This window comes from Lynx rufus, unplaced genomic scaffold (assembly GCF_022079265.1).
Source record: "Lynx rufus isolate CCGP_SWC_20201006 ecotype Redwood Valley unplaced genomic scaffold, mLynRuf1.p SCAF_4, whole genome shotgun sequence".
Classification (NCBI taxonomy): domain Eukaryota; kingdom Metazoa; phylum Chordata; class Mammalia; order Carnivora; family Felidae; genus Lynx; species Lynx rufus.
The window spans coordinates 65409761-65436254 of record NW_025814856.1 but is presented as its reverse complement, the minus strand read 5'-3'; the positions used below and the strand labels follow the sequence as shown (position 1 = coordinate 65436254).

Here is a 26494-nt window from a genome sequence, read left to right as displayed (position 1 = left end):
GAAAATGATGGGAAATCTGACAGCACACATGTTTTCACACTTCGATGACACATGTCTAACGGTTAAGAACGGAGGCAGTTATCTGCGTGTGATGTAAGGCCATCGTCAGAGTCTACTGGGGTAACATGCTATCGTGACCCAATAGACCTTGCCTCTGGCCTGCCTCCAAGCCCTACCCGGGGGTTCTCTATCCAGCTGCCAAATCAGCCGTGAGCAAACCCTCGAAACCAGGAAGAAGGGCCAGGGCACGTATTGCTGGTGGGTTCACCCAGTTCCCAAATATGGCATCCGTGCCGTGCAAATTAACGGGATATGATAGTGGTAAGGAGGTATGGATGTTGCTGTCTTCTTGGGAAGCACAGACCCGCCTTGGTGGCTGCGCCCTGCAACAGAAGGCCTGAACCGCTCCCCATGCATCCCAGGATCTCCCACCATGCTCCTCTGAGTAGGGGGCATCAGCATGTGGCCACATGGTCACTGACGGTGACTCAAATCCTGCCCCCGCCCCGGGACCACCCCCTTACTGCCACTGCTTCTCACACCTCTGCTCAGACACCTCAACAGGCCTGGGGGTCATTTCATTTGTTTCTCACATGGGTTCTTGAACCTAACTTTCGTATTGTCAAACTTGCTGCTTTCTGAACCAATGTGGAAAATAAATAGGATACGTTGTCTTGTTTCCAAAGCCTTGACTCAACCTTTGCCTGGAGGGTGTCCCTATCTGCCCACCTGATTTCCTACAGATTCTGTAACATAACTTAAAATATACGCATTAATGCCCTAAATGTGATTGGGTTTCAGGTAGGGAAAAACACGAAAGGCAAGAGGAGAAATGGTTGAAATTGGCATTCATTTGGGGGGATGCTATTCCCATGACTCCTCCCATTCCCCACACCCATGGCCATGACTGCCTATGGAACACATCCACTGAAGGCCTTCTCCAAGGTCAGCCCTGCTCCCAGAATCTCCCCTGAGCCCACTCAGAAACCCGGTTGCCATGGCACTTCCTTGGCCCTCAGTTGTGTCCCCCCAACCTGTCCCTTTCTCCCATCCATCTCTAAAATTCTACCTGTGCTTGAAGGGATAGAATACACGTCATGTCTTCTAAAATCCTACATAGGTTCCATCGGGGGCGCCTGGGGGGCTCAGTCGGTCGAGCGTCCGACTTTGGCTCAGGTCACAATCTCGCAGTTCATGAGTTCGAGCCCCACATTGGGCTCTGTGCTGACCACTCTGAGCCTGGAACCTGCTTCAGATTCTGTGTCTCCCCCTCTCTCTGTTCCTCCCTCACTTGTGCTCTATTTCTGTCTCTCTCTCAAAAATAAATAAACATTAAATACAATTGAAAAAAAACACTGATTTTGCTCCTTCTCTGTTTGTGGGTTTTGGTACCTCCAACCACTGCAGCATTTTGTGTGTCCTGCTCCCTGAGGAGGTCCCCCCAGTGTGCCTCCCTCACCCTCTTTGTTCCTCACAACGTGCACAACAAACGTTCCAAGGATGGTCCAGCCTGGCTGGCAGATATCACAATCGAACTTTTCTACCAGTGTCCTAATGCCATTTAGAATTCCAGGATGTTTCATTATATCAGTCAGCTAATATCACTCTTTGGATGGTAACAAAGATCATAAACACACAGGCTTCACATAAAAAATGGTAGCAACACAGCGCCAAAAGAACGCAAGACTTAGAATCAGAGAACTTGAATTTACACGGGTCGTGTGATTTGTAGATCAGTGAATTGACCTCATTAATTTTATAACCAACCATGAGCTCAAGATGGAGGCCCAATGACCCCAAGTACCCACTGCCATTTTAGGCAGTCTGGGCACGGGGACCTTCTTCACCTACAAAGCAGAGAAAGCGCTGTGAGGACTAAGTTGGATAAGCCATGTCACCACCACCACTGTGCTCTACCTCCCTCCAATCCGTTATGAGTTAAGAGCAAAGGCTGTTAGCATCTTCAGCACATGAGTCTGGTGTGTTGTGTTCAACCACTGGGCACCATCGCTGCGTAAGATAGCAATCCGCTTACTGGAATTCTTTTGTACTGACTGTCTCTGGTTCTGTTTGCATTTATTTACTTTTTCTCATGTTTGCGTTCAGAAGAGTGGCCAGCTTTCCACCACACGCGGCACAGCCGTTGGTTCAATTTGCTCATCCCAGAAACAAAATGGTGGCCAGGCTCGGTTCTCCAGTGGGCGGAGCCTCGGAGTTGGTATGCTGTGACGTCCATGGTTTCGAACCCACCACGTTCTTGCTCTGATCTGGGTAGTGATGAGGAAGCAGCACCTCACAGAGGTGTCTTACTTCAAAGAGTGTGCCAAAATGTTCCTCAACGCACACATCCCACACTCATTTGTGTGTGCGTGTGAGAATTTTGCTAACAGCCAAGTTAGAGGGCATCTCATGAAATCACTTCTCAGCAATTCTTTCTCTTTTGTGGCTGGGACTCATATGCTCTTTTCCACGGATTCTGAAAAGTCGGCCGTGTTGTTTCCAGGAACACCAAGTGAAGATCTCAAAGAATTCGTTTTCCTGACCAACCAAACATAATCCACTTTTACTACTACGAAAGGTGCGGCCCGCGGATGGGCAATCGGCAGATTTGTCTGAAACGGGAATTCTCGGGGAAGTGTCCCTGGCGTATCACAGGGAAATCTATCACAGGGATGTTCTTTGCTCTTCCTAAATAAAGAACATACTTCGCATTTTGATCATGGTAAAAAACGTCCCTCCTTTTGATCTCCCGTCTGTCTGTGGAGCTTGGAACGTGAGCCTTCCTGACCCAAAATGCTGGCAGCGTGGGAAGGAAAATGCATTCACCACAGCAGCATGACGTTGTCGGGCACAGACTCCAAGGACTTGTCTGAACCCTCACGGGGAGAGCCATCCAGGTCGCTGTCATTGTAAAGCACACTTTCTATCTGATTTCCCTTTTGCTTCAACTTCCTGAAGTTGGACATTTACACTGAGCTTGGAAATCCTGGATGGAAGGGACAGACCCATTTGTCTGCAGGTAACATGATAACATTTCCATTTACAAAAGTAAAAATTAAACTCCATGAAAAGCCTGACGGACACAGGCGTGTGCAAGACTGGCTTTGCCTGGAATGAACCGATTCCAGACCGTCCCGGTGGAAACAGTGGTATATTTTTCTGCTTTGATGCCTGGTGTGAATTTTGCTCCTTTTAAAGAACTTGCAAAAACGTAGCTGGCAATGGTTGAGCCCCCCTATGTCAATTTCATCCTTTATTTTTTAAAGTTTTATTTATTTTTAAGCGTGGGGGAGGGGCAGAGAGACAGGAGGACAGAGGATCCGAAGCAGGCTGCACGCTGATAGCAGAGAGCCCAATGCGGGGCTCGAACTCACAACTGGGAGATCATGACCTGAGCCGAAGCTGGACACTTAACCGACTGCGCCACCCAGGCGCCCCCCGATTTCATTCTAATTAAAAAAAACCCACAGATTATCTAAATGATTAAAAGGAAAAAAATAAAGGGGGGGTGGGCACGTTTTCAGGTGGGCTTCTCCCGAAGTTGCCGTAAAAGGAGCATCTTAAGGGAAGAAGCCGTCTTATTCACGGCTGTACCTACGTCTGGCATTCCAAGAACTTAGCAGGCTGATGGGAAGCACACCCCACTGAACAAGACAGTGATAAATGCCTGATCCTACTCTGAGACCCAAATATCCCGGGCAATGCCTCAGCAGTTATGTCCGAGAAACTCACGCACGCCTTCTGAGTTGACAGTTCACGGGGGTTGTGGCTGCACGAAAACTAACACAGCTGCCTGCATGTAAATGCGTTGCATTTGGAGGAGCCGGCCCCTGTGCAAGGAAGGTTCTGTTCCCACTAGGCTCTCTGCCCTCCAGAACTAGAATATTCAAGTTCACAAACCTGGAAAACGTGTTTAATAGCCACGTTTTTACAGACCACGAGTCCCTCAGGACTACACAGCTTTCTTGCTACCTTCCATCACATCCTAAGGGCGAACGAAGCTTTGGACAAAGGTGAGCTCACCAGAGGCAGTGACCAGGGCCGGCAGAGCCCTCCGGGTGCCGAGTTTGGGGAAGGACCTGGGCACATAGCCAATGTCTGGGGAAGGGCGGGGGGACCCTCAAAGGAAGTGAAGCAAATGTAATATCGTGTTGATTTCATCCCACGTGGAGGGACCCAGGAAACGTTAGCCAGGAGGACGAGGTGTTAAGAGGGCTTAGCGTGGCTGCCTTCAGTGACCAGAAGGGCCCCCACAACTCACTGACCAGAAGGGCCCCCATAACTCACTGCCAGTGTGGCTCTAGATACAAGCAGATTTGATTTCACGACTTTGCTAATCATCAGCGTCAACCTAAGGCTGTCCCGGGAGACATGCAAATGGGCTGGCCCTTTCCCCATCAACGATGCTGAAGGACTTATGTGCTGGGCTCCTGTTAGCTCAGTGGCCTTCCTTCTGGAATGCTTTATGGGAGGGGGTCCCACTGCACAGCAGAAGCCTGGCAGTGATCAAACGCACAGTGTGCGGCTGGCTCAGGGGGTGGCGGTTGGGGGGCGGAGGGAGGCATCAGAAGCTTTCCTAAATTTTCCTTGTTTCCTTCCCGTGCAGAGGCTCTGAATCACCTTTCCACTCGGGGTACAGTGACCTAGCAGTCAGTGCACCTGACGAGAGCAGCCAGGAACTTTAATACATCAACCTGAATATTTTAGCAGATGTTCAAAACCGGGCAGAACTGTCTATGAGACAAGAAGATCGTTTATTCTAGATTTTATTTCTATAATTTTTAAAATTCCATTTATTTATTTATTTATTTATTTATTTATTTTGAGAGACAGAGACAGAGTGGGAGTGGAGGAGGGGCAGAGAGAAGAGGGAGACACAGAATCTGAAGCAGATTCCAGGCTCCGAGCTGCCAGCACAGAGCCCGATGCGGGGCTCGAACCCACGAACCGTGAGATCATGACCTGAGCCGAAGTCGGATGCTCAACCGACTGAGCCACCCAGGCGCCCCTCTGTAATTTTTTTACTATTTTACTGTTTTCCTCTCTCTACTCAATCGTGTCCTTCCTGTTTGCCATGGAAGGTAAGCTCTCAGAGCCCGTGGTTTTTTTTCTGTCTTGGTGGCCCCCGTGCCTGACAGGCTGCCTGGGACAAAGTGGGTACTTAGGAAACATTTATCTTATGAACTGATCCTTGGAGCCACTCAGTCCCACCTCCAGCTTGTTCCCCTGCATGCTGGGATGCCGATGCCACTCGACACCTGGGCTAATCACTTAGCTTCAAACCTACCATCCTATGAGGTGCCCGGGCTTCCTGGGGGTGTAGACAGTTTATTGAACTCCTTGCGGGAGCCAGTTCTCATGTGGCCTGATGCCCATGACATCTAGTCTCTCAGCCTGTAACATGTTCAGTGATTGCACGTTAAAGACAATATGGTATTGAACAACGTATCAGTAAGTACTCAGATTTATTTTTAGCTTTTAAGGCTGGAGAGGATAGAATAAATTCTTAGTATACACCTATGAACATCTTGATAAGATGATAACTCGGTATAGGACCCAGTAATTACTTCTGAGATCCCGAGATGCCGTTAATTCAGATTATTTGTCCCCTGAAGGGTGGATAGAGGGGGTTATCTTCGAAGACTCTAGACTGCAAGGCAAACCCTAATCACACAGCAAAACTGAAAAGGCTCATTTCCCTCATCTTTTCCCATTTACGTTTGACTTAAATTTTTATTTTGTTTTATTTTTGAGAGATGCAGAGCACGAGCAGGGGAGGGGCTGAGAAAGGGAAGCACAGAATCGGAAGCAGGCTCCAGGCTCCGAACTGTCAGCACGGAGCCTGACGCAGGGCTTGAACCCATGAACCGCGAGATCATGACCTGAGCTAAAGTTGGACACTTAACTGACTGAGCCACCCAAGCGCCCCTGACTTAACTTTTGAGATGACACGTCTTATTTTTCCCTCAGCTGTGAAGCAGGGCTCCCTTCCTTCTGCTAACTGTTTTTACTTGATGGTTACAACATTGACTCTTTCAGCTCCCCCCCAAGATGACTTTCTATTTCTGCGTCCAGGCTCACGAAAAGACAGCCTGAAGAGGGTTTTCACCATACACCGAACTTGGCGTTTCTGTAAGGTGGGATGTTGGTTATGTTTCTCCTTCCCACCCCCCCCCACACTGTGTTCTGTGACGGGGAAGAAACCGTAGGGGAAACGCTTACTTGCCTGTGAGGGTCTCGCAGTCTAGCTGAACCCCGTGGGCAGGTGCACAGTAGCCCCTCCCCCCCGCCCAACCCCGGGCAGCTTACACCAGATGCTAAGCCTTGCACCACAGGTGTCTTTACGCTTTCTGTGCCTCTTGTGTCGAAAAAGTGAAAGAATTCTAGGCGTGCTTAGAGGAAGTTAGGTAAACATTCTGGGAGTTCTAAAATACGCTTCCTAGAGGGCAAAGAATGTTGACTGCATGGGTTGGCCGTGTGTAAAGAGAAGGAGCTTCTAAACATGACCCAATGACATCATCAAGATCCACCGGAAGGGACAGAGACATGAACATGGAGGTTGGCAAAGGGCTTGGTCTGTCCGTCCGTCCGTCCGTCCATCTGTCCATCCATCCGTCCATCCATCTATCCATCTATCCATCCATCCGTGAGGAAATGCATATGGTAAACACGCGGCAAATTTTCATCCCTTCCAACCCAGGTAGGTAGGTTAGCAGACTTTAAATTTTTTTTTAATGTTTATTTATTTTTGAGAGAGAGAGAGTGCAAGCAGGGGAGGGGCAGAGAGAGAGAGAGACACAGAATCCGAAGCAGGCTCCAGGCTCTGAGCTGTCGGCACAGAGCCCGACGCCCCTAAATAAACATCTTTTTAAATGTTTATTTGTTTTTCAGAAGAGAGAGAGAGAGCGTGTGCACGAGTGTGTGATCAGGGGACCGGCAGAGAGAGAGAGGGAAACACAGAATCCCAAGCAGGCTCCAGGCTCTGAGCTGTCAGCACAGAGCCCGACGCGGGGCTCGAACCCACAAACTGTGAGATTATGACCTGAGCCGAAGTCGGAAGCTTAACTGACTGAGCCACCCAGGCGCCCCCAGGCTAACACACTTTTAAAACAGCACTTTCTACATTCTGCATTTAGGAAAACCGCAGGACGCATTCAGTGTGTTTTGCACATGAAGGTAGTGGGTGGTTAGTCTGCCCCGCATCACGGCTGCAGTGAGGCTGAGAGACCAGATTTAACCCAGACCTTCTGCTTCAAAACCTTCTACGATAAGCTAGACTCATCATCCAGAGAAGTTCTTTTAGGGTGAACCTTTATGGCAGCCCTGAAAACAATTCTCACTGCTTTATAATTAAAATTTGGTGGTTTTTTTTTTAAGATTTTTTTTTTTTTTGAGAGAGAGAAAGCACAAGCAGGGGATGGGCGCAGAGAGAGAGAGAGAGAGAGAGAGAGAGAGAGAGAATCGTAAGCCACATTGTCAGGGCAGAGCCCGATGTGGGGCTTGATCTCACGAACCAGGAGGTCATGACCCGAGCCGAAAATCAAGAGTCAGACGCCCAACCGACTTGAGCCACCCAGACGCGCCCTAACTGATGGCAGGTAACCCCTATCTAATTCGCTGAACAAGCAGCAAAAAGCAAGAGTTAGTGACCTGGAGACTCGTGTGGCTCTGACTCTCAGTTACCTACCACACAGGTGCATGGGACCCGAGGGTACCTGGGATGGCCTTGCCTCTGGCCTCTTGAAATGGTCTACTCCTGGGCAAAAGGTTTCAGCCACTGGTCCCTGGACCCAAGGAACAGAATTCTGATGAAACTGTACCAAGATCAATGTTGAAAGAAAGGAAGGAAGGAAGGTCGGAAAGAGGGAAAGAGGGAAGGAAGGAAGGGAGAAAGGGAAGAAGAGGAAGAGAGAAGAAAAGCAAGAAAGGAGGAGGGAAGAAGGAAGGGGGGAAAAATTAAGAAAGAAGGAAAATAAAAAGGAAGGGAAGAAAGGCAGAGAAGAAAGCAAAAAGGATCACCAGACAGGAATAGGACAATCAGAGCCACAAGGCTGAATCTGTGACTCTGTGGGTCCTGGCGTGCTCAGGAAACACAGCAGCCACAGGAGGACACGCTGTCTCCCGAAATGCAGGAAGGACAGCAATTAGTAAGCACGTGGCGTCCTCGTACAGGAAGGCTGGGGTCTGGGCTGCACGCAGCGAGGCAGGGTCGGGCGCCCGAGCACCCCCTGGCCGGGCTCTCGGGACATGGGTGCTGAAGGGGGACATCAGGCTTCCCTACAGGCAGATTGCTGCTGCCCTTCCTACTAAAAGAAATAAAAAAGCCTTCCCTTTACCACCTCTGCTCCCATCACTTCATCAGGCTGCAGCAGTATCTTTTAGGAAGTTATTGAGAAGCTTCATTGTACCCAATTTTTGCAAACAATTTCACAGATGCGATGGTGTCTGTCTTAGTAGCTTTATGCCTGTCCTCAAATGGTGTGCTCGTGGAATGTGCTTCAGGTCTATAAAGCAATTGCCTCGTTTCAAAAAGAAAAAAGAAAAAAGAAACCCTCAAAACAAAAAGGACTGTATTTCTGTCTGTACGGAACTCAGTCACTCGGCTTTGGAAAACGAACTGGTTTCTGCACGTTGACAGACTGCCCTGTTCTCGTTATTTTAGAGAACTTCATGAGAGGCCGACCAGTCATCTCTAGTTAGGACAGAGCTGGGGTGCCTGGGTGGCTCAGTCGGTTGAGCGTCCGACTTCGGCTCAGGTGACGATGTCACAGTTCATCGGTTTGAGCCCCCGTGTCGGGCTCTGTGCTGACAGCTCAGAGCCTGGAATCTGCTTTGGATTCTGTGTCTCCCTCTCTTTCTGCCCCTCCCCTGCTTGCTTGCTCTCTCTCTATCTCTCTCTCTCTCTCAAAAATAAATATTAAAAAAAAAAGACAGAGCTACATAAAATAAACCAGACTGACATAAAAATTGGACTGGACCTAGATTTTCTCTAAATCAAATGGGGCCCAACACGGAAGAGCCAAAACAAGCAAATTTTCACCTTAATCGGGGAGGACAATTGAGAAAATGTTTTGAAGAGAAAACTGACTTAAACGCTACTTTGGAGCAGTGATAAATGACCAGCTGTTGGCTAAATTTCAGTAAGGATCAATCTGAAAAGGTTTTCTATGACAGGTAGCACAGCCCTTTCCAGAACTCTGGACATCCAGCAGGTGGCCCCTGGCCAAGGTGGCTTCTGAGTGTTCAAAATGTGGCCACTGTGAATTGAGATGTGTCATATGTGTAACACATACTGCGGTTCAAAGACTACGACCAAAGAACAGTCTAGTACTCACTAACGATGGCTTATGTCGAGTGCGTGTTCGAATAAGAATACTTGGGGTGTGCCCCGTCCAGTCAGGTAAATTAAAATGGATCTCGCCTGCGCCATTTTCTTTTTGAATGAGTCTACTGGGAAATTGAGAATTATGGCTGTGGGTCTCACGCTGTTTTCATCGGACAGTGCTGCCCTAGGACATCTGATTCCTACATTTCACGAATACATTCCAGGGATGCGGGTTCTTGCTCATCTGTGATACCCCTGTTCCCAGACAAGGACTGAGAGCTGGCACGTGTCAGAAGGCCCAGAGCCCGGCTGTCTGCCCAGGATCCAACTGGAAAGAGCCACACGGGACATCTAGAGAGTGTGCCTGTGTGTGCTGTGTGTGCCTCCAGGGAAGCCTGATCTTAAGGATGAGTTTTTAGGAGACACCCCGTCAGTAATTAAAAAAAAAAAAAAAAAAAAACAGCCAGTGAAGGGTCCTGGTTGGCTCAGTCAGAAGAGCACGCAGCTCTTGATCTCAGGGTCGTGAGTTCGAGCCTCACGCAAGGCATGGAGCCTACTTAAAAAAAACTGTAGAAACACCTACTGAAACAGGAAGACAAACACAGAACTTTTAATGCTGGCAGCTCCAAAGTTCAGCATGGGGACTGTTTTATTAGCGACAATGGCACTGCTTTGCAGTTGTGAGTCTAGGTAGTGTTTACAGTGACAAAATAACTCAGTTATCTTCTCGGGGTTAAAACCACTTCACTCAAAACCACAGCCTTCTCTACCGAGCGTGAATTTCACCGAAGACAGATTCCCCTGTGACTCCAGGACGAAATAAGGGGTAGCCACACCAGAGAGTCGTTAATGGTCATTATGGAACACGATGGCGCGAACCCGGGCCATCTGAGCGCTCTGGGGGCCCTGGCGGGGTTCTAGATCGCTGGCTGCACAGCGTGGCGATTGTGAAAGCAGGATGATTCTGCCGGGCTCCAAGAAGAGACAAAAAAAGAATCGTCGAGCCGCCTGCCGGGCCGTCATAAAAAAGTTCTTTTCCCATTTCTGCAGGATTTCGTTCTGAAAAAGAGAATGGCTACCTTTGCCACGCGCTCTGCAGCAGGGAGCTGGCTGGAGGCCTTCCATCGATCGCACCCGCCCGGTGGGGAAAGACACCGGATGTTCAGGGCTTCACCGGAATCCTGCCCGGGTGATTTCAGTGGAAATCGACAGCCTGCAGCCACATCCCCTGTGGGGGAAATACTCTCCTGGCAGGCAGTCTTGCAGAGACACACCCAAGGCCCGCTGCTCAAAGGTCCCTGCAGCTCGCTCCCTCCCCTAAGTAGGGCACAGAGGGCTCTTTGGCTAATGGGACTGCAGCACCCAGCAGGTGCTTTGAGGCAGGAACTTGCAAAGAGCGTCCGCGGGGCTTGGGACAGTCGGGTTTGCCTCCGGTAATGTCCCCAGCTGCTTGCATATGGCCGAGCCCTTGCTGAGAAAGTGTCCCTACTGAAGCCACTGCACGCCCAAGGACAATGGAAGGGGTCAACCCCCAGATGTCTGTACAGACACCTCAGGGTTGTATGTAATCCAAGAGAGTCAGTCACCGAAACTTTCTTTTCAGAAGCCCAATCCCGAGTTTTGAAGGATTTGGTGAGGCTAGACGCTTTCCTGGAAAAAAGTCACTGTGATGCAGTCACCTATTCCTGTAACGTGGACAAGCCTTGCTTTGCGTTTGAAAGCCCTTCAAGCCAAAATAACAACAAGAGGAATAAAAATATCTCATCGGTTAGGCACAGAAATGCTTTTTTAAAAAATATTTATTCATTTTTTTGACAGAGAGAGAGAGAGCGAGCAGGGGAGGGGCGGAGAGAGAGGGGGACACACAGAATCCGAAACAGGCTCCAGGCTCTGAGCTGTCCACAGAGCCCGATGCGGGGCTTGAACCCATGAACCGCGAGATCATGACCTGAGCTGAAGTCAGACACTTAACCAACTGAATGCCCCACGGAAATGCTTTTCTAATCACACTCCCAGCAACAAAACCAGCATGAGAGGGGGGCATTCTGTGTATTAATACAGAGAGGCCAGCTCTGTGTGACGTTTCCAGGCTGCGACCTCAACGGCAGAGTCACCCGGAACCAACCCTTTGGTTGGACGCACTCGTGTTTTCCCCTCACCCCTCTTCCATAACCCGCTCCACAAACACCGGCTCCTGTCCCCACAGCGCTCCACCAAAGCATCTCCTGCTTTCGAATGTCACTGCAGCTGGATGACATTAAAATAGAACTTAAGCCAGTGGCGCGCAGGTAAACCAGCTCTCAAAAAAGAAAAAGAAAAAAAAAAAGCCCTAATTCGTAGCACTTGCCGATTTCTGTGGTGGAAATCCTTCCAACCGCAGCGGGCTTCAAGCTACCAACAGTTGAACCGGAGCCTGGAAGCTTCTCTGAGCCTCTAACAGTTGGTATATTCCTGCTGGCCCCGGCACACCACGAACTTGAACATACTTTCTAAGTTCCCTACTCGTCTGTCAACCGCTCCCTGCCCCGCCACCCCCAAATCCTAACAGGCTGAGGGTTTGAGCAGATCTGTGGTAATGCGTGCCCTGTAGTTTCTGCTTAGACTTGGAAGAACGCAGGGCTTATCTGGCAGGTACAGTAGCCTGGCCCCAACCACTGTTGAGCTGTGGAACCAGTAAGACGGCTTCCTGGGGCCGCCAGCCTCACTGAGCCTTTTCATCTAATTGAAATGGTTCTGTGGAAACTTTGCAAGGCAATGGTTAGGGCTCTGCTCTACTTAAACCTTTCTACTTTTTGCATAAAAGGAGGGGAAGCTTGTTTTTTTTTTTTTTTTTTTTTTTGAGTTATATTTACACTTCCCAAATCAGAAAATGTCCTAACCAGATAGGAGGACAGGTGGCGAGTGGTAACCACAACTCAAAACCTTTTTTTTTTTTTTCCATTTCTTTCTGAAACCCCATATAGGAGGAAAGTTAACGAAATGTCGGTTGGTTGTTTTATGCCCAGAGCTCGGTATTCTTTCAACACAGATGGAACAGAGCAGAAAATGAAATTGGGACCGGACCACCTAGGACATAAAATGCTGTTGATCTATCTACCCTGGTGCACACGAATCCATTGCCTTGGGTAAATCGATTGGGTACGATGTGATCCTGAATTTGTCAGAATAAAATGAAGATAAACACTGATTTCTATTTGTGAAAGGAAACTTTTTTGTTGTTTGTTAAAAATTTTTCTTTAATGTTTATTATTGAGAGAGAGAGAGAGAGAGAGAGAGAGAGTGCAGGGGAGGAGCACAGAGAGAGAGGGAGACACAGAATCTGAAGCAGGCTCCAGGCTCTGAGCTGTCAGCACAGAGCCGGACGCAGGGCTCGAACTCATGGACCACAAGATCATGACCTGAGCCCAGATGAGATGCTTAACCAACTGAGCCACCCAGGCGCCCCTGCAACTTTTCAAAGTGAACATGCACTTTTGGAGACATGAAGCATGGTTGGAAACGCCAGGGGCAGAGTTCTTCAACCATCTGTGGCCCAGTTTTTCTACAGGAATTCCTTTTGCAAAAGAAATCCATAGTCAGGTTCCAGAACCTACTGACTACATTAATCAGCCCAAAGTTGCCCCAGTGAATGTGCTCAATTGTGTGGGGTTGACGTGTTCAGGCTCGAGGGCAGGGCTTGAATCCAGGGGCTCGCCTGGGAAATGTGTGGAGACATTTATCGTCAGGTGTGACACCAGTGGCTCACATCCCCCAGCGGGAGGGACAGTCTCAGCCAAGGAAGGCGTCTCTGCCCCGAATACCAACTGTTGCCACTGAGAAACAGTGACCTAAAATAATCCACAGGGTGGACCCTGAATTCAGACAAAGCCTTTAACTCCTTCCCCTTCACTTCCTCTCTCTGGGGTCCTACCTGAGAGAGCAACTGCCTGTTCCCTGCACTCATTTGGTACACGCCCCGCAGGCCTACTCGGTGCATGGGAGGTCCAGGTGTTGGGGGTACAGACTGAGCAAATCCCAGAGGAGTGCTTTCTTTCTGAGTGGTGGCAGGCAGTGCTGAGAACAACAGCAGGGTAGGGAGGTACGGACTGGCGATGCCATCCAGGGTGGGCTCAAGGAAGGCCCTCTTTTCTGGCGCTTCTGGATGGAGACTGAGGGCAGTGAGGGAGAAGGCCACGGGGAGCATGCTGCAGGCCTGGATGTGGCCAAGGCAGAGCCCAGGATGGCTCAGCCTACCTCCCCTGGGCCTCCCCTTGGGCTATTCTAGTTTAATCCTTCCTCTCCACCTGCTCCTTCCTATTGGCCTTCAAATATACATTCATATTCTCCTCCTACAGATCAACCCGCAGGTAGGGCAGGCTTCCTACCCTCTGCTCACCAGTGCTCCCTGATGCTTGGGCTCAGGTCTCCGTCCTGCTGAGCTATTTTTAGGGATCCACCACTGATCTCCCAAAGGCCCCGTCCTCCAGCACCGCTCACCCTTCTCACCCTCGATATCACTTCTTCTCGTAGTGGCTTCTACACCATATTTCTCTCTAGAAATTTCACCTGAATCCAACAGCTCATTCTCTGCCTCCTTCCTTGCCTTCTCTCCTAGACAATAACATGCCTCCTTTACACCCATCCTGCCTTCCAGAAGGTTCCTTGGCTACCAACTGCCATCACATGTCTAGTTGACCCAACCCCCCATGTATTCCCATTCCGCTCAGTGGAATGACCGCCTTCCAGTCATCAAGGTGGAGGCTGCAGTCACCTCCTGCATGTTCCACATTGAGTGATGCACAAATATGGCGGCCACCGCCCTGCCTCCTTCTGCTGCAGTCTTCACGCTCCGGCACAAATTGCGTCTCCCTGTCAACTGCCCCCAGGGCTCTCTCCACCATACAGATCCAGCACGATCATCCCCCAGACTGTCACTCTGGGAGGGGTCCCATCCGAGCATCACGCCTCACTCCCAGGAGGAAGCCTCTTCACCCGCGCTCTTGCCTTCTACCCAGCCACCACTGTTCTTCAAGTCCAACGTGGCTCAGCTCTCCTACCTGCTCCAGCTTCTACTTGGGGAGTCCTCCCCAACCCTCCTCTCCCCTCCGCCCAGCTCATCGAGGAGCAAGTCTTCCTTCCCTACATTTTTGTGCATCACTGTGGTGCATTTGGCCACGACCCCCGGTGCATTTGGCATCATGGCATCAGCTCGGCACAACGAAGGGCTCTGTCGGCATGAATGTTATTGAATGGGAGGTCCTAAGATCCGAGAAGCCGAGGTCTGAGCAAACAACTAAGCCAGCATCAATGGTATCTGCACAAATCCCAAAGTCAACCCAGCAGGGGAAGCCTCCTGTGGCGGCCGTGCGGTCTGAGCAAACAACTAAGCCAGCATCAATGGTATCTGCACAAATCCCAAAGTCAACCCAGCAGGGGAAGCCTCCTGTGGCGGCCGTGCTTTGGATCGTACCTTGAGAACCTCCGGGACGTTGTGGGCATTTATTCGTGCGCACATGCAGTCCATACGGGCCCTCACCGGACAGTTCATAAGGGACAGGACAGCACAGAGCAGCACAGCAGCCCAACATCCCCACACACACGCTCCTGACCGGTGCCCCTCCACGGAGGCAGCGTAACGCTCCCACATTGTCCAGTCCGGGCTGGACTCTTCCTTGTCCCCTGCTCTCAGCCTGGGAATCTAAGGGCCTTGCTAGACTGACCATGTCCTGCTCTCTCTGCCTCATTTCTTAAGGACGCTGGGCTTTGGGGGAGGTCACTCGTATTAGGGTCTCCCTGCAAAGCCGCCGGCCGCGAGGTGTCACTGGCACACGCCTATCCATCCAGGTGCCGCGGAACATCTCATGGCGAGCCCGGTGGATGGAAAGATAGCGATTACCCGGCAGTGGCCTCTGTGGATGACCGTCCACCTGTGAGCCGCCTGGCCCGTGGTTTCCACATGACAGCGGTGGGCAGGGTGAGTCCTGTCAGCTCCCGGGGACGGGAACGGTGTGAATCCACCTGCCAGGGCCAGCAAGGAAGGACACAGCAGAGCCAGGGATGGCGTCCCAGCCCAGAGATGTTCCTCCAGGGGAACTGTGAGTTCTTGTCAAACACCACACAGGAGACACACACACACCGCAGTTTCATTTTTTTCCAAGGAATGTTCTTCAACGTGTGTGTTCCGGTCCCGCCCGTCCCCAGGAAACACAGTAAAAGATGATGCTGGCATCACACACAGTCACTCGCCCTCCTCCGGGGCGCCACAAGCCATGCATCCTGCGGAGACCCCCACGGAGCCTCAGCGCTCTTCACTGGCCAACGACACAGGGGTGACAAAAACACATTCCAACAGGAACCAATGAACGTGTTCTATACCAGCCGCTCTTCTGAAACCCTGAAAGTCTTGGGCGGGGGAGGCAAACCCACTTTCGTGAGGCCACCTCTCATGTTTGGGGAGTTTCAGGAAAATGGGAGTCTTTCCGACTGCAATCATCGAGGCTTGGAAACGTCCTGGGGACAACACGTCCCTCTCAGGGAGGCATTCCGAGACGGGGACAGTGAGCCACAGGGGAGTCATGCAGAATCTTACGGTTTTGCACCATTGGAGCCATTGCACGGAACGCACGGCGAGGTGAACAAGAATCCAAGTGACAGGCTTTCAGTTTTGCCTCAAAGGACAATGAACCCCCCAAACCCAGCCAGCCAGCCACCAGGAGTCGTGCAAGCAGCTTCTGGCCTTGGGACTGCTTTCGCAAGGGTGTATCCCATCTGAAGGCGCTTGAGCTCGGCTGCAGCCAGCGCTCAGATGCTGTTAGATAATTTTCCTCCCTCACCAAACTGGGGTTTATCGGTTCAGAGGAGATGCATTTCACAGATAAAAACAACTTCCTCTAACTGCTGATTAGATAAGGAGGCATAGCATCCGCCCTCAAAAGCCGGCGCCCAATCTCCAATTAGACCAAAGCCACTGCTTTCTCTCTCCATCGGGAAAAACTCTCTGCACCGTGTCCCCCTCGTCCCCAGGCTGCCGAGAAGCCTTCCAGGCACACAGCCACCTCTCGGCGCTGCCTTGGGATTCTGCCTAAACTTGAAAACGAAGGGTGAGATCGGGCACCCTGATGGACCAATTAAAAGCATGTGACTCTTCCAAATCTGTCCTCGAACTCATGACGCAGTGAAGGGATTTTTACTTTGCATACATCAAAAAAAAAAAAAAAAAGAAAGAAAATTTATGTCTTCACATCCTTGATCATTTTCCTGGATTCAAGGGAAAGGGGGAAAAAATCTAGAATTTGTTTCTCCTTTTTTTTTTTCTTTCCATTTTTGCCAGCGTGTGAAGCAGCAAACCGTGGTCCAAGGGACTCGATGGAAAGCCAGATTAGCTTCGAGAAGGCCACCCGGGGGGTGCAGAGCTGGGCTCCAAGCACCACCCTGGGACGTGACACACTGCCTACTGGAGACAGGTCCTGAAACAAAGCACCGACCCTGGGGTGGGGTGGGTCATGCAAGTGAGCAGTGCAAGAGAAACACCTTCCAGAAGGAAGCAGCGGCATGCGTAAATACACGTTCCCGCCCCACATTCAGGCCCAGAGTAACTGGAGAGTGACTGGATCCCCACGATCTGCTCACGTGGCCAAGCCCTCAGGGACAAGCCTTCAGCAACCCCCGTCAGTCTCCAGTCTTCGGCCTTCTACTGAGTCAACTGCTGTACGTTTGCTGACTGTCTTCCTCAGGGACAGCCATCTCTACTCCCATCTTTCTTCCCTGACTCTGGTTCCTCCCTTCCTCCTCTGCTCCGGCCCCCAGGCTTGCCTCCCTGCCAGCCCTCTCCATTCACAGGGGAGGGGCCTCCTCCATGCCCCGCACCTGCCTGGCAGGGAGCCAGCCTCCGACCCCAGGCCAGGGCCCCCCTCCAGGCCTGCGCGCTCCCCCAAAGCACCCTAGGGCTTGAGGAGGACCCGTGCCTAACGTCGGGACTCGGAACCCTGTTCACGCGAGGGGAGGACAAGTCAGCAAAGAAGGAAGAGGCGAGGGGTCACTGAATAAAGGGGGAGAATAGGGAAGCTTGTAGTTTCTTTCCGAGCAAGGCTATCTATCTGCCTTGTTGGATGCTAATCCCTGCCATCATTCCTACGCGAGATGCGTAGGAATCCTAGAAGCCCCTAGAAGAAATCTCGAGCCCCAGTTTTCCACATCTCTCGCCTGGCTGCCATGGTGAAGTGGGTACACGTCAGGTTGCCCGAAGCGGTCACTGAGTATACGCTCTGTGTTACGTGCTTTCACACACAACCACTTCAGAGAGGTGAGACTTCTCTCATTTTTAAAGAGACCACTTCAGAAGCAGAAGCTATCGTCCCATGAAGAAGACGACATCCCTCCCCGCCTGGAAGTTCTCCTCTGTGTCCAACTTCAATTCTCCAAGTTACATTTCACGTCTCTGTTACCTCTTACTCGGGCCCAGAATAAAATGGAGGCACATAAGAGCTGTAGCCATACTCCTGTGACATCTGGTCCCCATCTCTCTCTCTCTCTGTCTCTTTAATCCAGGAGGCCATATTTCTACATGGTCCTCCAGGGTTCCTCCAACACTGGGTGAAGGAATGAAATGTAGAACCTCTGGGGCACCTGGGTGGCTCAGTCGGTTAAGCACCTGACTCTTGGTTTTGGCTCAGGTCATGACCTCACATTTTATGAGTTCAAGCCCCGCAGCGGGCTTCACCCTGACAGTGCGGAGCCTGCTTGGGATTCTCTCTGCCTCTCTCAAAATAAATAAATAAACTTAAAACAGTTTTTTAAAAAAAAATTAGGGTTGCCACTTCTCTCCACTGGGCGGGGTTGGTTTCTACCACTCCCCACCGATTTGTCCGAGACTAGGGTTGAGATTCGACGTGTCTACCCCTGAAGGGCAACATTACTGGAAGCCATGGCCCATGGTCTCTCTTAAAGCAGAGCTGCCAGGGGGCCATTATCGCCAAAGAGTTTGCACCTTTGGGGCATCTGGCCATTTGTCCTTCCACTTGGGTCGGGCAGTGGCCAGCGCCCCCGAGCTCTCTTCTAATTCCTCTATTTGGGTTCTATTTTCAGTTTGCCTATTCCTTGGGTCAATTTTTTTTTTATTATTATCAATAAATTGTCCTTCTGTCCTCGGGGCCCCAAACGTTACCTGTTTTCTCTTTCCCTTCCCTCCAGCAGACCAGCCACAGGGCGGTCTTTCTGTCTCATCAATCTTTACAAGATCTGCTTTGCACAAATTGCTTCCTTTTTCTGCTTTTTAACTGTCCTTTTTACGTTCTGCCTTTGCCACTCCGTCTTCAGCAAAGTAGGTTTCTATTTTTTCATGTAACCCTGGAAGCCCTGGAAATGAGATGAGTTTCACCGCTGTTGCCTCTTGAAAATGAGGAAACAGGCTCCAAGGTGGTGAAAGTCTGGCCAGAGGCACACGGCCGGCCGCGGAAAGGCTCGGCTTTGGACGTGAGAAGCATCCTCTCTGACTCTGCAGCTTTCCCCCTGCGCCACCGGCCCTCGCCACCCCTTGCCACTCCTTCTATGGGACCAGCGCTCAACAAAGACACTTCACTCCTTTGGTGAAGGGAGGGGCTGTTTCTCACTTCCTGTTGTCTGCCCTCCAACACCCCTCTGCTCTTCTGGCTTCTTCCCGTGGAGCTGATGACACAGGGCTTCAAACGCACCTCCCCCATCCTCCCATCTACAACCCCCCGGGGTTTTTTTTCCATCATCTCCTATTGCCACTTGCACACTTAATTTGTTTAACGCCACGTATGACAAGTCACTTCCAGAAACAACCTATCAGCACACGCTAATGCTAGTTGGTTTCCTACAAAAATCCTAACGCATGGTTTCTAAAACTCAGATGCCGCGGAGAAGAACCGACTGCCTCGATGCCTCCCTGCGCTTGGTCTTCTGGAATTCTCGCTCTCGCTAACTGCTCCTCAGACCCCTCCCCTCTTGCGCATTTGAGCGGCTTCCACGCTTCTGCATTTCTTGGCTTCCTGGCAGCGATCCATAACCGGCTTTGACCTCTAGCCCCTCCAGGGGAGCGCTGGCTCTCCGAAACGGCGTCTCGGCACCCCCCTTCCAATGGCTCTCCCTGCCTGGCCCTGTTACGGCTACAGCAACCACTCTTTACAAGCCAAGCCAGAGAGGCTTTCCAGGTGTCTTAAATTTTACAATTCTGGAATTCATCTGTCACAAACTTCATCCCAGTAGGAGAAGCAGATGAAAAAATCCTGTCGCACGTGGCAAGGGACCACTGGTGGGAGACCACAGGGAACTACGGACCAGCCCCAGTTCCACACCACACCTGCCCAGGGCACACTAGCCTCTAGAGCTCAAGCCTCAGCCGAGCAAACCAGCCTGGGAAGGAGTCAGGAGTGCCCGCCAGCAGCCTGGTGGCCTCGTACTAGGGAAAGGTCCCCAGCAACTGGAATCTGACAAGAGGTGCATCTAGAATATCGTGAAGGCACCTGTAAGGAGTGTGTATTGACCTATGCCAAGTACATTCCATGCTGTCCTCTGCTCTCCGGGAATCAGCCAACTATTGGGGCAGTGGCGAAGAAAGCAGGGAGCGCTCACTGGTTAACCCACGACGACTTCAGAGTCCTGATGTTGATGTCTGGGCTCCGGGTTCATTGGAACGGTTGGTGGCAACGTAGCCACCTAATTTCCTCTGTGTCCCAGGTAGGTCAAGAGCACATGCCTGCCACAGTCCAAAGTGCAGAGAACAGTACCCACCTCACTGGCTGCTTCCAGGACGGCAGGACGGGGGTGGGGGGTGCGATGCAGAGCCGTCCCCAACATTAGCTATTCGGGTGTCATCTTTGCAAACCCTCATCATACATGTGTGCCACCACTGGCTTGAAATTTGGCTTTTTGATTTATGTCAATGTGTTTTCAAAGGAACTGCTTAGCTAGCACTGTACGTGATACACCAATACGACTTGATCTTAAAAATAAATGTGTCAACGACAAAGTAGCGGGCTCTTCTGTGTCCAAACTTTGGGAATCCCAGAAGTGATGTGGAAAATCCAGAACTGTTTCTCTTCCCACCCACTCCCCCACGCCCAGTGGCCACAGTCTAATAGGAAAAATACGTCATAAATGTACTTGTTTCCTTGGTTCATCTCGAACGAGTGGATTTGGCCACTATCCTTGTCTGTTTGCACCACGAATTGTGTAGCTATTTTTTTCTGTAAAAGAACCCTTATACCCAGAGTCTTCCTGGTTTCTAAGACACATGGAAATAACACAAAATGCGTTTCTTGGTTACTACATCAGGATGTCCTATAGAAAGATAGCTGCGGTGGTTTCCAGAACCCCGAGACCTTCACACACATCGCCGTCCTCGGCTGTGGGTGCTTCCAGAGCCTCTCCACATGGGATCCATGCCTCCTTGTTTCCACCTGCGTCCCCTACGTGACACTCTTTTGTGCAAATACATGGCTCTCAATATCACAGTTTTTTGTTTTTTTTTTTTTTACTTCCAAAAAAGAAAGAGAAAATAGGTATTCTAGGGAACTGTTGACTCATTATCTCGTGAGAACACGGTATAAAGTGTGAAAACTAGTCTTTGAGTTAGAAATTGAGTCTGATTCTGACTCCGTTTTTGACCTCAGTTATTTTGCTGAACTTCTTGGGACCTCCGTTCTATAAAACCAATAGGGGAGACCGGACTTTCCAAACGTGAACTGTAACGTGGAAGTTAACCATGGCAGGGACTGTGGAAACTTCCAAACCTCTTTATGGAAAAGGCATGTGACAAAAGGCTTTTTGTAACATTTAAAATTTTCTATTTTGCATTAAATTTGGCATTTAAGACACACAGCTGAGAGGGTCAACATAAAATGGGCAGACTTGGTTTCTTCTAAACCGAAGCTCTCACGCTAACTCACCCTACTGCCATAACGCATACAATGTATAATTGTCACTACCTAGAGCCCATAAAACCGGGTATTTCTGCGGCACCCCGAAGGCAGGAGACAGCACTATGGATGTGCCCCCATGCGGGGTGCTCTCCCACTGTGCTCTTTGGCCCCTGCATGTGAGTGTCACAGCCACGGTGACCTGTCTGTCCTCCCGCACACATGAGGGCCCCACCTTGGTGACATTTACCCCACGTCTTCCTAACATGGTGGTTGAGGGGAAACGGCAGGTAAGATGATCCCAACCGCCTGACCAAGGACTGTGGAAGGAGACAAAGGGACCTAGGTGGTAGGGGAACAGAGTGTGCCACAGCCCGCCAATGGGACGCCCGGCCGGCCGACTCACCCGCTCCTCTCTCCGACTTGGAGCTCTGCTGTCCTCCAGACGTGGTGGAAAGGTCTTCGGGGACGGGCATCGGTTCGTCCCCATCATCCGGAGTGTCACTCACCGGGGGGCTTTCCTTCCCTGGGGAGGCAAGTAGCAGCTTGAGTGTCTGGGATCGTGGTGACTGCCAAGGGTGGTGATTTACATAGATTTCTATACTATGGATGATATGGGGTGGTCTAGTCCACCCAAATCAATGGTACTTTTCAGACATGCTCACGATCACTGCTCCATGCCAGTGACCAGACTTCCACAGCCTCATTTAGGACATCTGTGTGATACCCCATCGCATGGCCACACTAGGATTTATTTACATCCTTTATTCTCTTTTTGAATGTATATGGCTTTCCATCTTTTTTCCTCTTAAACGACGCTGTGATGAACATCCCAGAGGCCAACTTTTGCACATGCTCTCAACAATCATCACAGTATAAACTCCCGGAAGTTTTGCGCCTGGGTCCAACGGCACCTACGTTCAAATTTCATTTTATTTATTATTTATTTATTTATTTATTTTTTTTTTTAATTTTAGAGAGAGAGGGGGCAGCGGGGGGCGGGGAGCAGAGAGAGGGGGAGAGAGAGAGACAGAATCCTAAACAGGCTCCATGCTCAGTGCAGAGCCCGATGTGGGACTTGATCCCACAACCCTGGGATCATGACCTGAGCCGAAATCAAGAGTTAGATGCCCAACTGCCTGAGCCACTCAGTGCTCAGGCATCTACATTTTGAAGACTAGCTCACATTCTTTCCTGTAAGCTGGTTCCAACCTACCCTCCCGCAATCAGGCTTCTTCCCACCTTCCTATTAATTTGTTTTAAAGGTCAGCTGACTGATTATCTTGCTCAGAGCTACACGTGCTGGGGCTGTTCACTGCCTTTTAGAGAGCCAGGGAATATTCTGCCAGTGGCCTGATTTGATTCCACCTGGCGGGGAGTGCAGGCTTGGAAAGAGAAGCAACAGGGAATCCGATGCCTCCTGGGACCACGATTCTCTCCGTGGAATTCTTACTTTGAAATACAGCAAAAGGATCCGCACAACTGAAAAGTCGCTTCTCCTTTGCCAAGTGCGACTCAGCAAACGAAATCGGATTTTACAGGATGGCTAGATCTATTCTGACCCCATTAGAATTACCTTTAACTAGAGGCTCCCCCACTGGGGAACCCACCCTCCCCTCCGACTCCCAAAAACCCAGCGCTGGGAAGCCATGACTGGTAGAAAACCCTCTTGTTTCCCTTGAAACTGAAGCACCTGTCCCTTCCAACCTTCTAGACACAACTTAAAACTGGCTTAGGCAACACAGACCACATGCACGAAACAACGCTGATGCAAAATAACCCATCAGAGCGGCTGCAGGACCCCGGTGGAGACGAAGACCTTCAAGGAGGTTAACAGAAAAGTGGAAGGCGGGGGTGACACATTCACTGGCAGGGCTGGTGACCTGGCTTCGCAGGCGAAGGACATCCTCGCAGAGCACACAAATGCTTGGCTGTGGTCGCTGCAGTTAGCATGTTTTCACACAGAGCATTACTGGGTGTGTCTGGAGAGCCAGTACAACCCGAATCGTTAATGACGGGGTGGGCGAGGATGTCCCAACAGAAAGCCAAAGAGAAACGGAGGGCAGGTGCGTTCCATTGAGCAGGAGAACGCAGGAGGGAAACGGGCCAGCTGATAACTGGTTTCTCCTTATGACAGCCAAGAGCAATGGTTTTCAGACTCTGAGAACGGCAGGGGGTGGTCAGAGGACAATTCTTCTCCTCCTTCTTCTCCTTCCTCCTTTTCTCCTCCTCCTCCACTTCTTCCTTTTCTTTCTCCTCCTTCTTTTGCTAAGACGGATCTTACATGGAACTTCGATATACAAAACCAATCTTCTGCGTGTAAAGTGGGGACACTGCAGGGTGGGGAGGCTGGAAGGCCACCTGCCTTCTCAAAGACCTCCTGACAAACCCCCCAGAACAGACGGTGGAGACCCCTGGCTGAACCAACGGACCCAAAGGTTAAATGTGCATAACAGAGTGAGCGAGGCAGTGCGCACGTGTGTCCTTGTGATTAACCAGCTGTCGTTATCATGGGGTGGGTGTGGGGGACTGAGGAACTAATCTTTATGCACCTGTTTATATTCTCCGTGATATCTCCCTTTGAGATATCCCATGATGCTCTCAGAAGAAGAATCAGGACTTACCCAATGAAGGAACGTGGTCTCTGATGCTACAGGAAGTGCAAGTAACTCTCGATGACTCTTTTGGTCCCTTAACTGCTCTGTTTATTGGGGAACAAGATCGACCACACGACACTGAAGACGCTCATATAACAGATGCTCCCCCTACGAGTTCTGTGGGTCTGGTCGGGCTCTGGCACTGAGCGAAATGCCAGCTCTCCAGTGCCCGTCATCCTGAGTCTCAGCCCTCCCACTGTTTCCTGCATGGGGGAGAAAATGCCACCAAGAGAGCAGTGGGGATGATGATTCTACACGGGACAGACAACCCGGGGAGAAGGCGCAGTAAACACTCACCCCTGGTGTATACAGTGGTGCACAAAGTCAGACCTGGTGGCGAGCAGAGGGGGATATGTTCACCTCCCCCCCGAGGGCTCTGCTGTCACACGGCCTGGACTCGCCTTCACTCACTGAGAGTTTTCAAGAGGTGGTCCAAGTCGCCTAAAAGCCCCCAAAGTTTGGGCGGCCGCTAAGACATGAATCACTCCCACAATCCTTTGTGCCCAATGGTCCTTAGGTTCTCTCCCTGTGGGAGGTTTCTACAATGAACACTCAGCGCTTTGTGAAAGCCTTCCTGTTAAGCAAAGCTTTTTGTGTGGGTCGCTTTTAACCAAATTTGCCCGGTTAGCCATTTAAAACGCAAAACCACGGGAGGAGTATAAAAGGTACACAACTAAGGTCATTAGGTCAACACATCCCAAACATTAAGGCAGGGTGACCAGAAGTCACTTGAACCAGGATATCATTCCAACAGAAACATGGCATAAGTCACCCCTTCAAGACAGTAAAATGAGGCTAAAAACCTGATTTTGGCCTATCTCCCACGGCTGGTTGAAGATGGAAAAATAATGTGTGTGAATGCTAATCTATCCAAGAAGCTTAGGGAACCTGTTCTGCACACGTCAGCAAGCCACAGAAACACGAGGTCCGTGTCGTGCCAAGTGCCTGTACCTCTCCTAAGTTCACGCTCAGAGACACGACGGCACATAAAACTGTCCACGGGACGGTTATTATTTTCATGGAATCATTTAGGAGGGGAAGTATAATTTCACTTTGCTAGAAAAATGAAAGAAACTTCTTACCACTTTATATTTAATCTTCCTACTGCTTCTGCTTTAAATAAAGCACAGGTAATCTGTGAGAAGTGTTTTGGGCAAATTAGATGAGAAAATTGTATAATTTGCCTATCAGAAGCCAGTTAATTTAATTTCTCAGGTAGATTATAATTCATCCAACAAAGGTCTGTGATTCCCCATCTCACGAATGCAAGAGTGGTTTTTTTTCAATTTTTTAAAATGTTTATTTTTGAGAGAGAGAGAGAGAGAGGGAGGGAATAGGAGAGGCACAGAGAGAGAGGGAAACACAGAATCCGAAGCAGATTCCAGGTTCTGAGCTGTCAGCACAGAGGCTGACGCAGGGCTCGAACTCATGAACCACGAGATCATGACCTGAGCCGAATCAGACATTTAACCGACTGAGCCACCCTGGCGCCCAAGAGTGGTTTTTATATACAATGACCCAGAGGAATGTAATTCCTGGGAGTAAATAAAAATTCAGAATATAGATTCCCAAGTCTTGAATAGTGAACAAGCTTGCAACCCAGCACGCTGCCTGGCTTCCTGTGAGACTTCTGGTCACTCACTGAAATTCTCGAGTCTCAGCTCTGCAAATTGAAAATGGTAGCTGGGGGGCGCCTGGGTGACTCAGCCAGCCAAGCATCCAACTTCAGCTCAGGTCATGATCTCACGGTTCGTGGGTTTGAGCCCCACATCAGGCTCACTGCTGTCAGCCTGTCAGCACAGATCCCGGAGCCTGCTTCAGATTCTGTGTCTCCCTCTCTCTCTGCCCCTCCCCTACTTGCGCTCTGTCTCTCTCTGTCTCTCAGAAATAAATGTTAAGAAAATTTTTTAAAAAAAGGAAAAGAAAATGGTACCTGTATCTTCACCACCGGGTGCATGTAAAGTTGAAAAGAGAAGAATGCTTGGGGCAGTGTTTCCTAAAGGTAGACATTCAATCAATGTGATTTACTATGAGGCACATTTCCGCTCACACACTTCAGTATATGAGGCTCATTTCCCTAAGCAGATTATGTATGCCTGTGGACAATACTTCTTTCCCTGTTCCAACAAACATTACAAAGACCATTAAGAAGACATCCAAAGTAGCTTTAGGGTCATAGGAGCCCGAGGACCCTTAAATGGCGACTGGTTCACATCCCTCATTTTGCAGAGGATGCTATGGTGGTCCAAGAGGCAGGAAACCTGTCTCAGGTCCCACAGTTGGGGACAGAGATGAGGTATGGACACAGGGCTCACCATCCCTATTCTCCCACGGGCTGTCTCTTCTCTTAGAAATGAAAGCAAAAAATAATGCATAGCCACAAAAATATTTTGGAAAGATTGCCAAAGAAGGAAGACACACACACACACACACACACACAAACAAAACCAAAACCAAAACCAAAACTAAAACCAAAAAAAACTTTGCCCAAAGAATGAATGACAAGTGCCCTATAGTTAGGGAGAGCCCGGAGGTGCCTGGGGGACTCAGTCAGTTAAACGTCTGACTTTGGCTCAGGTCATGATCTCACGGTTCGTGAGTTCAAGCCCCACATGGGGTTCTGTGCTGACAGCTCAGAGCCTGGAGCCTGCTTT

General features: G+C 50.2%; 1 protein-coding gene across 12 annotated transcripts in view; it reads right to left on the bottom strand.

Moving 5' to 3' along the window:
- Window positions 1–26494, bottom strand: part of IKZF1 (IKAROS family zinc finger 1) — a 98591-nt gene that overhangs the window by 53859 nt on the left and 18238 nt on the right. For all 12 annotated transcript variants that reach the window (XM_047097481.1, XM_047097479.1, XM_047097480.1 and 9 more), the window contains one exon: window positions 21590–21709. In XM_047097481.1, the coding sequence (XP_046953437.1) occupies window positions 21590–21709 (120 nt within the window). The remainder of the gene's footprint in view (window positions 1–21589; window positions 21710–26494) is intronic.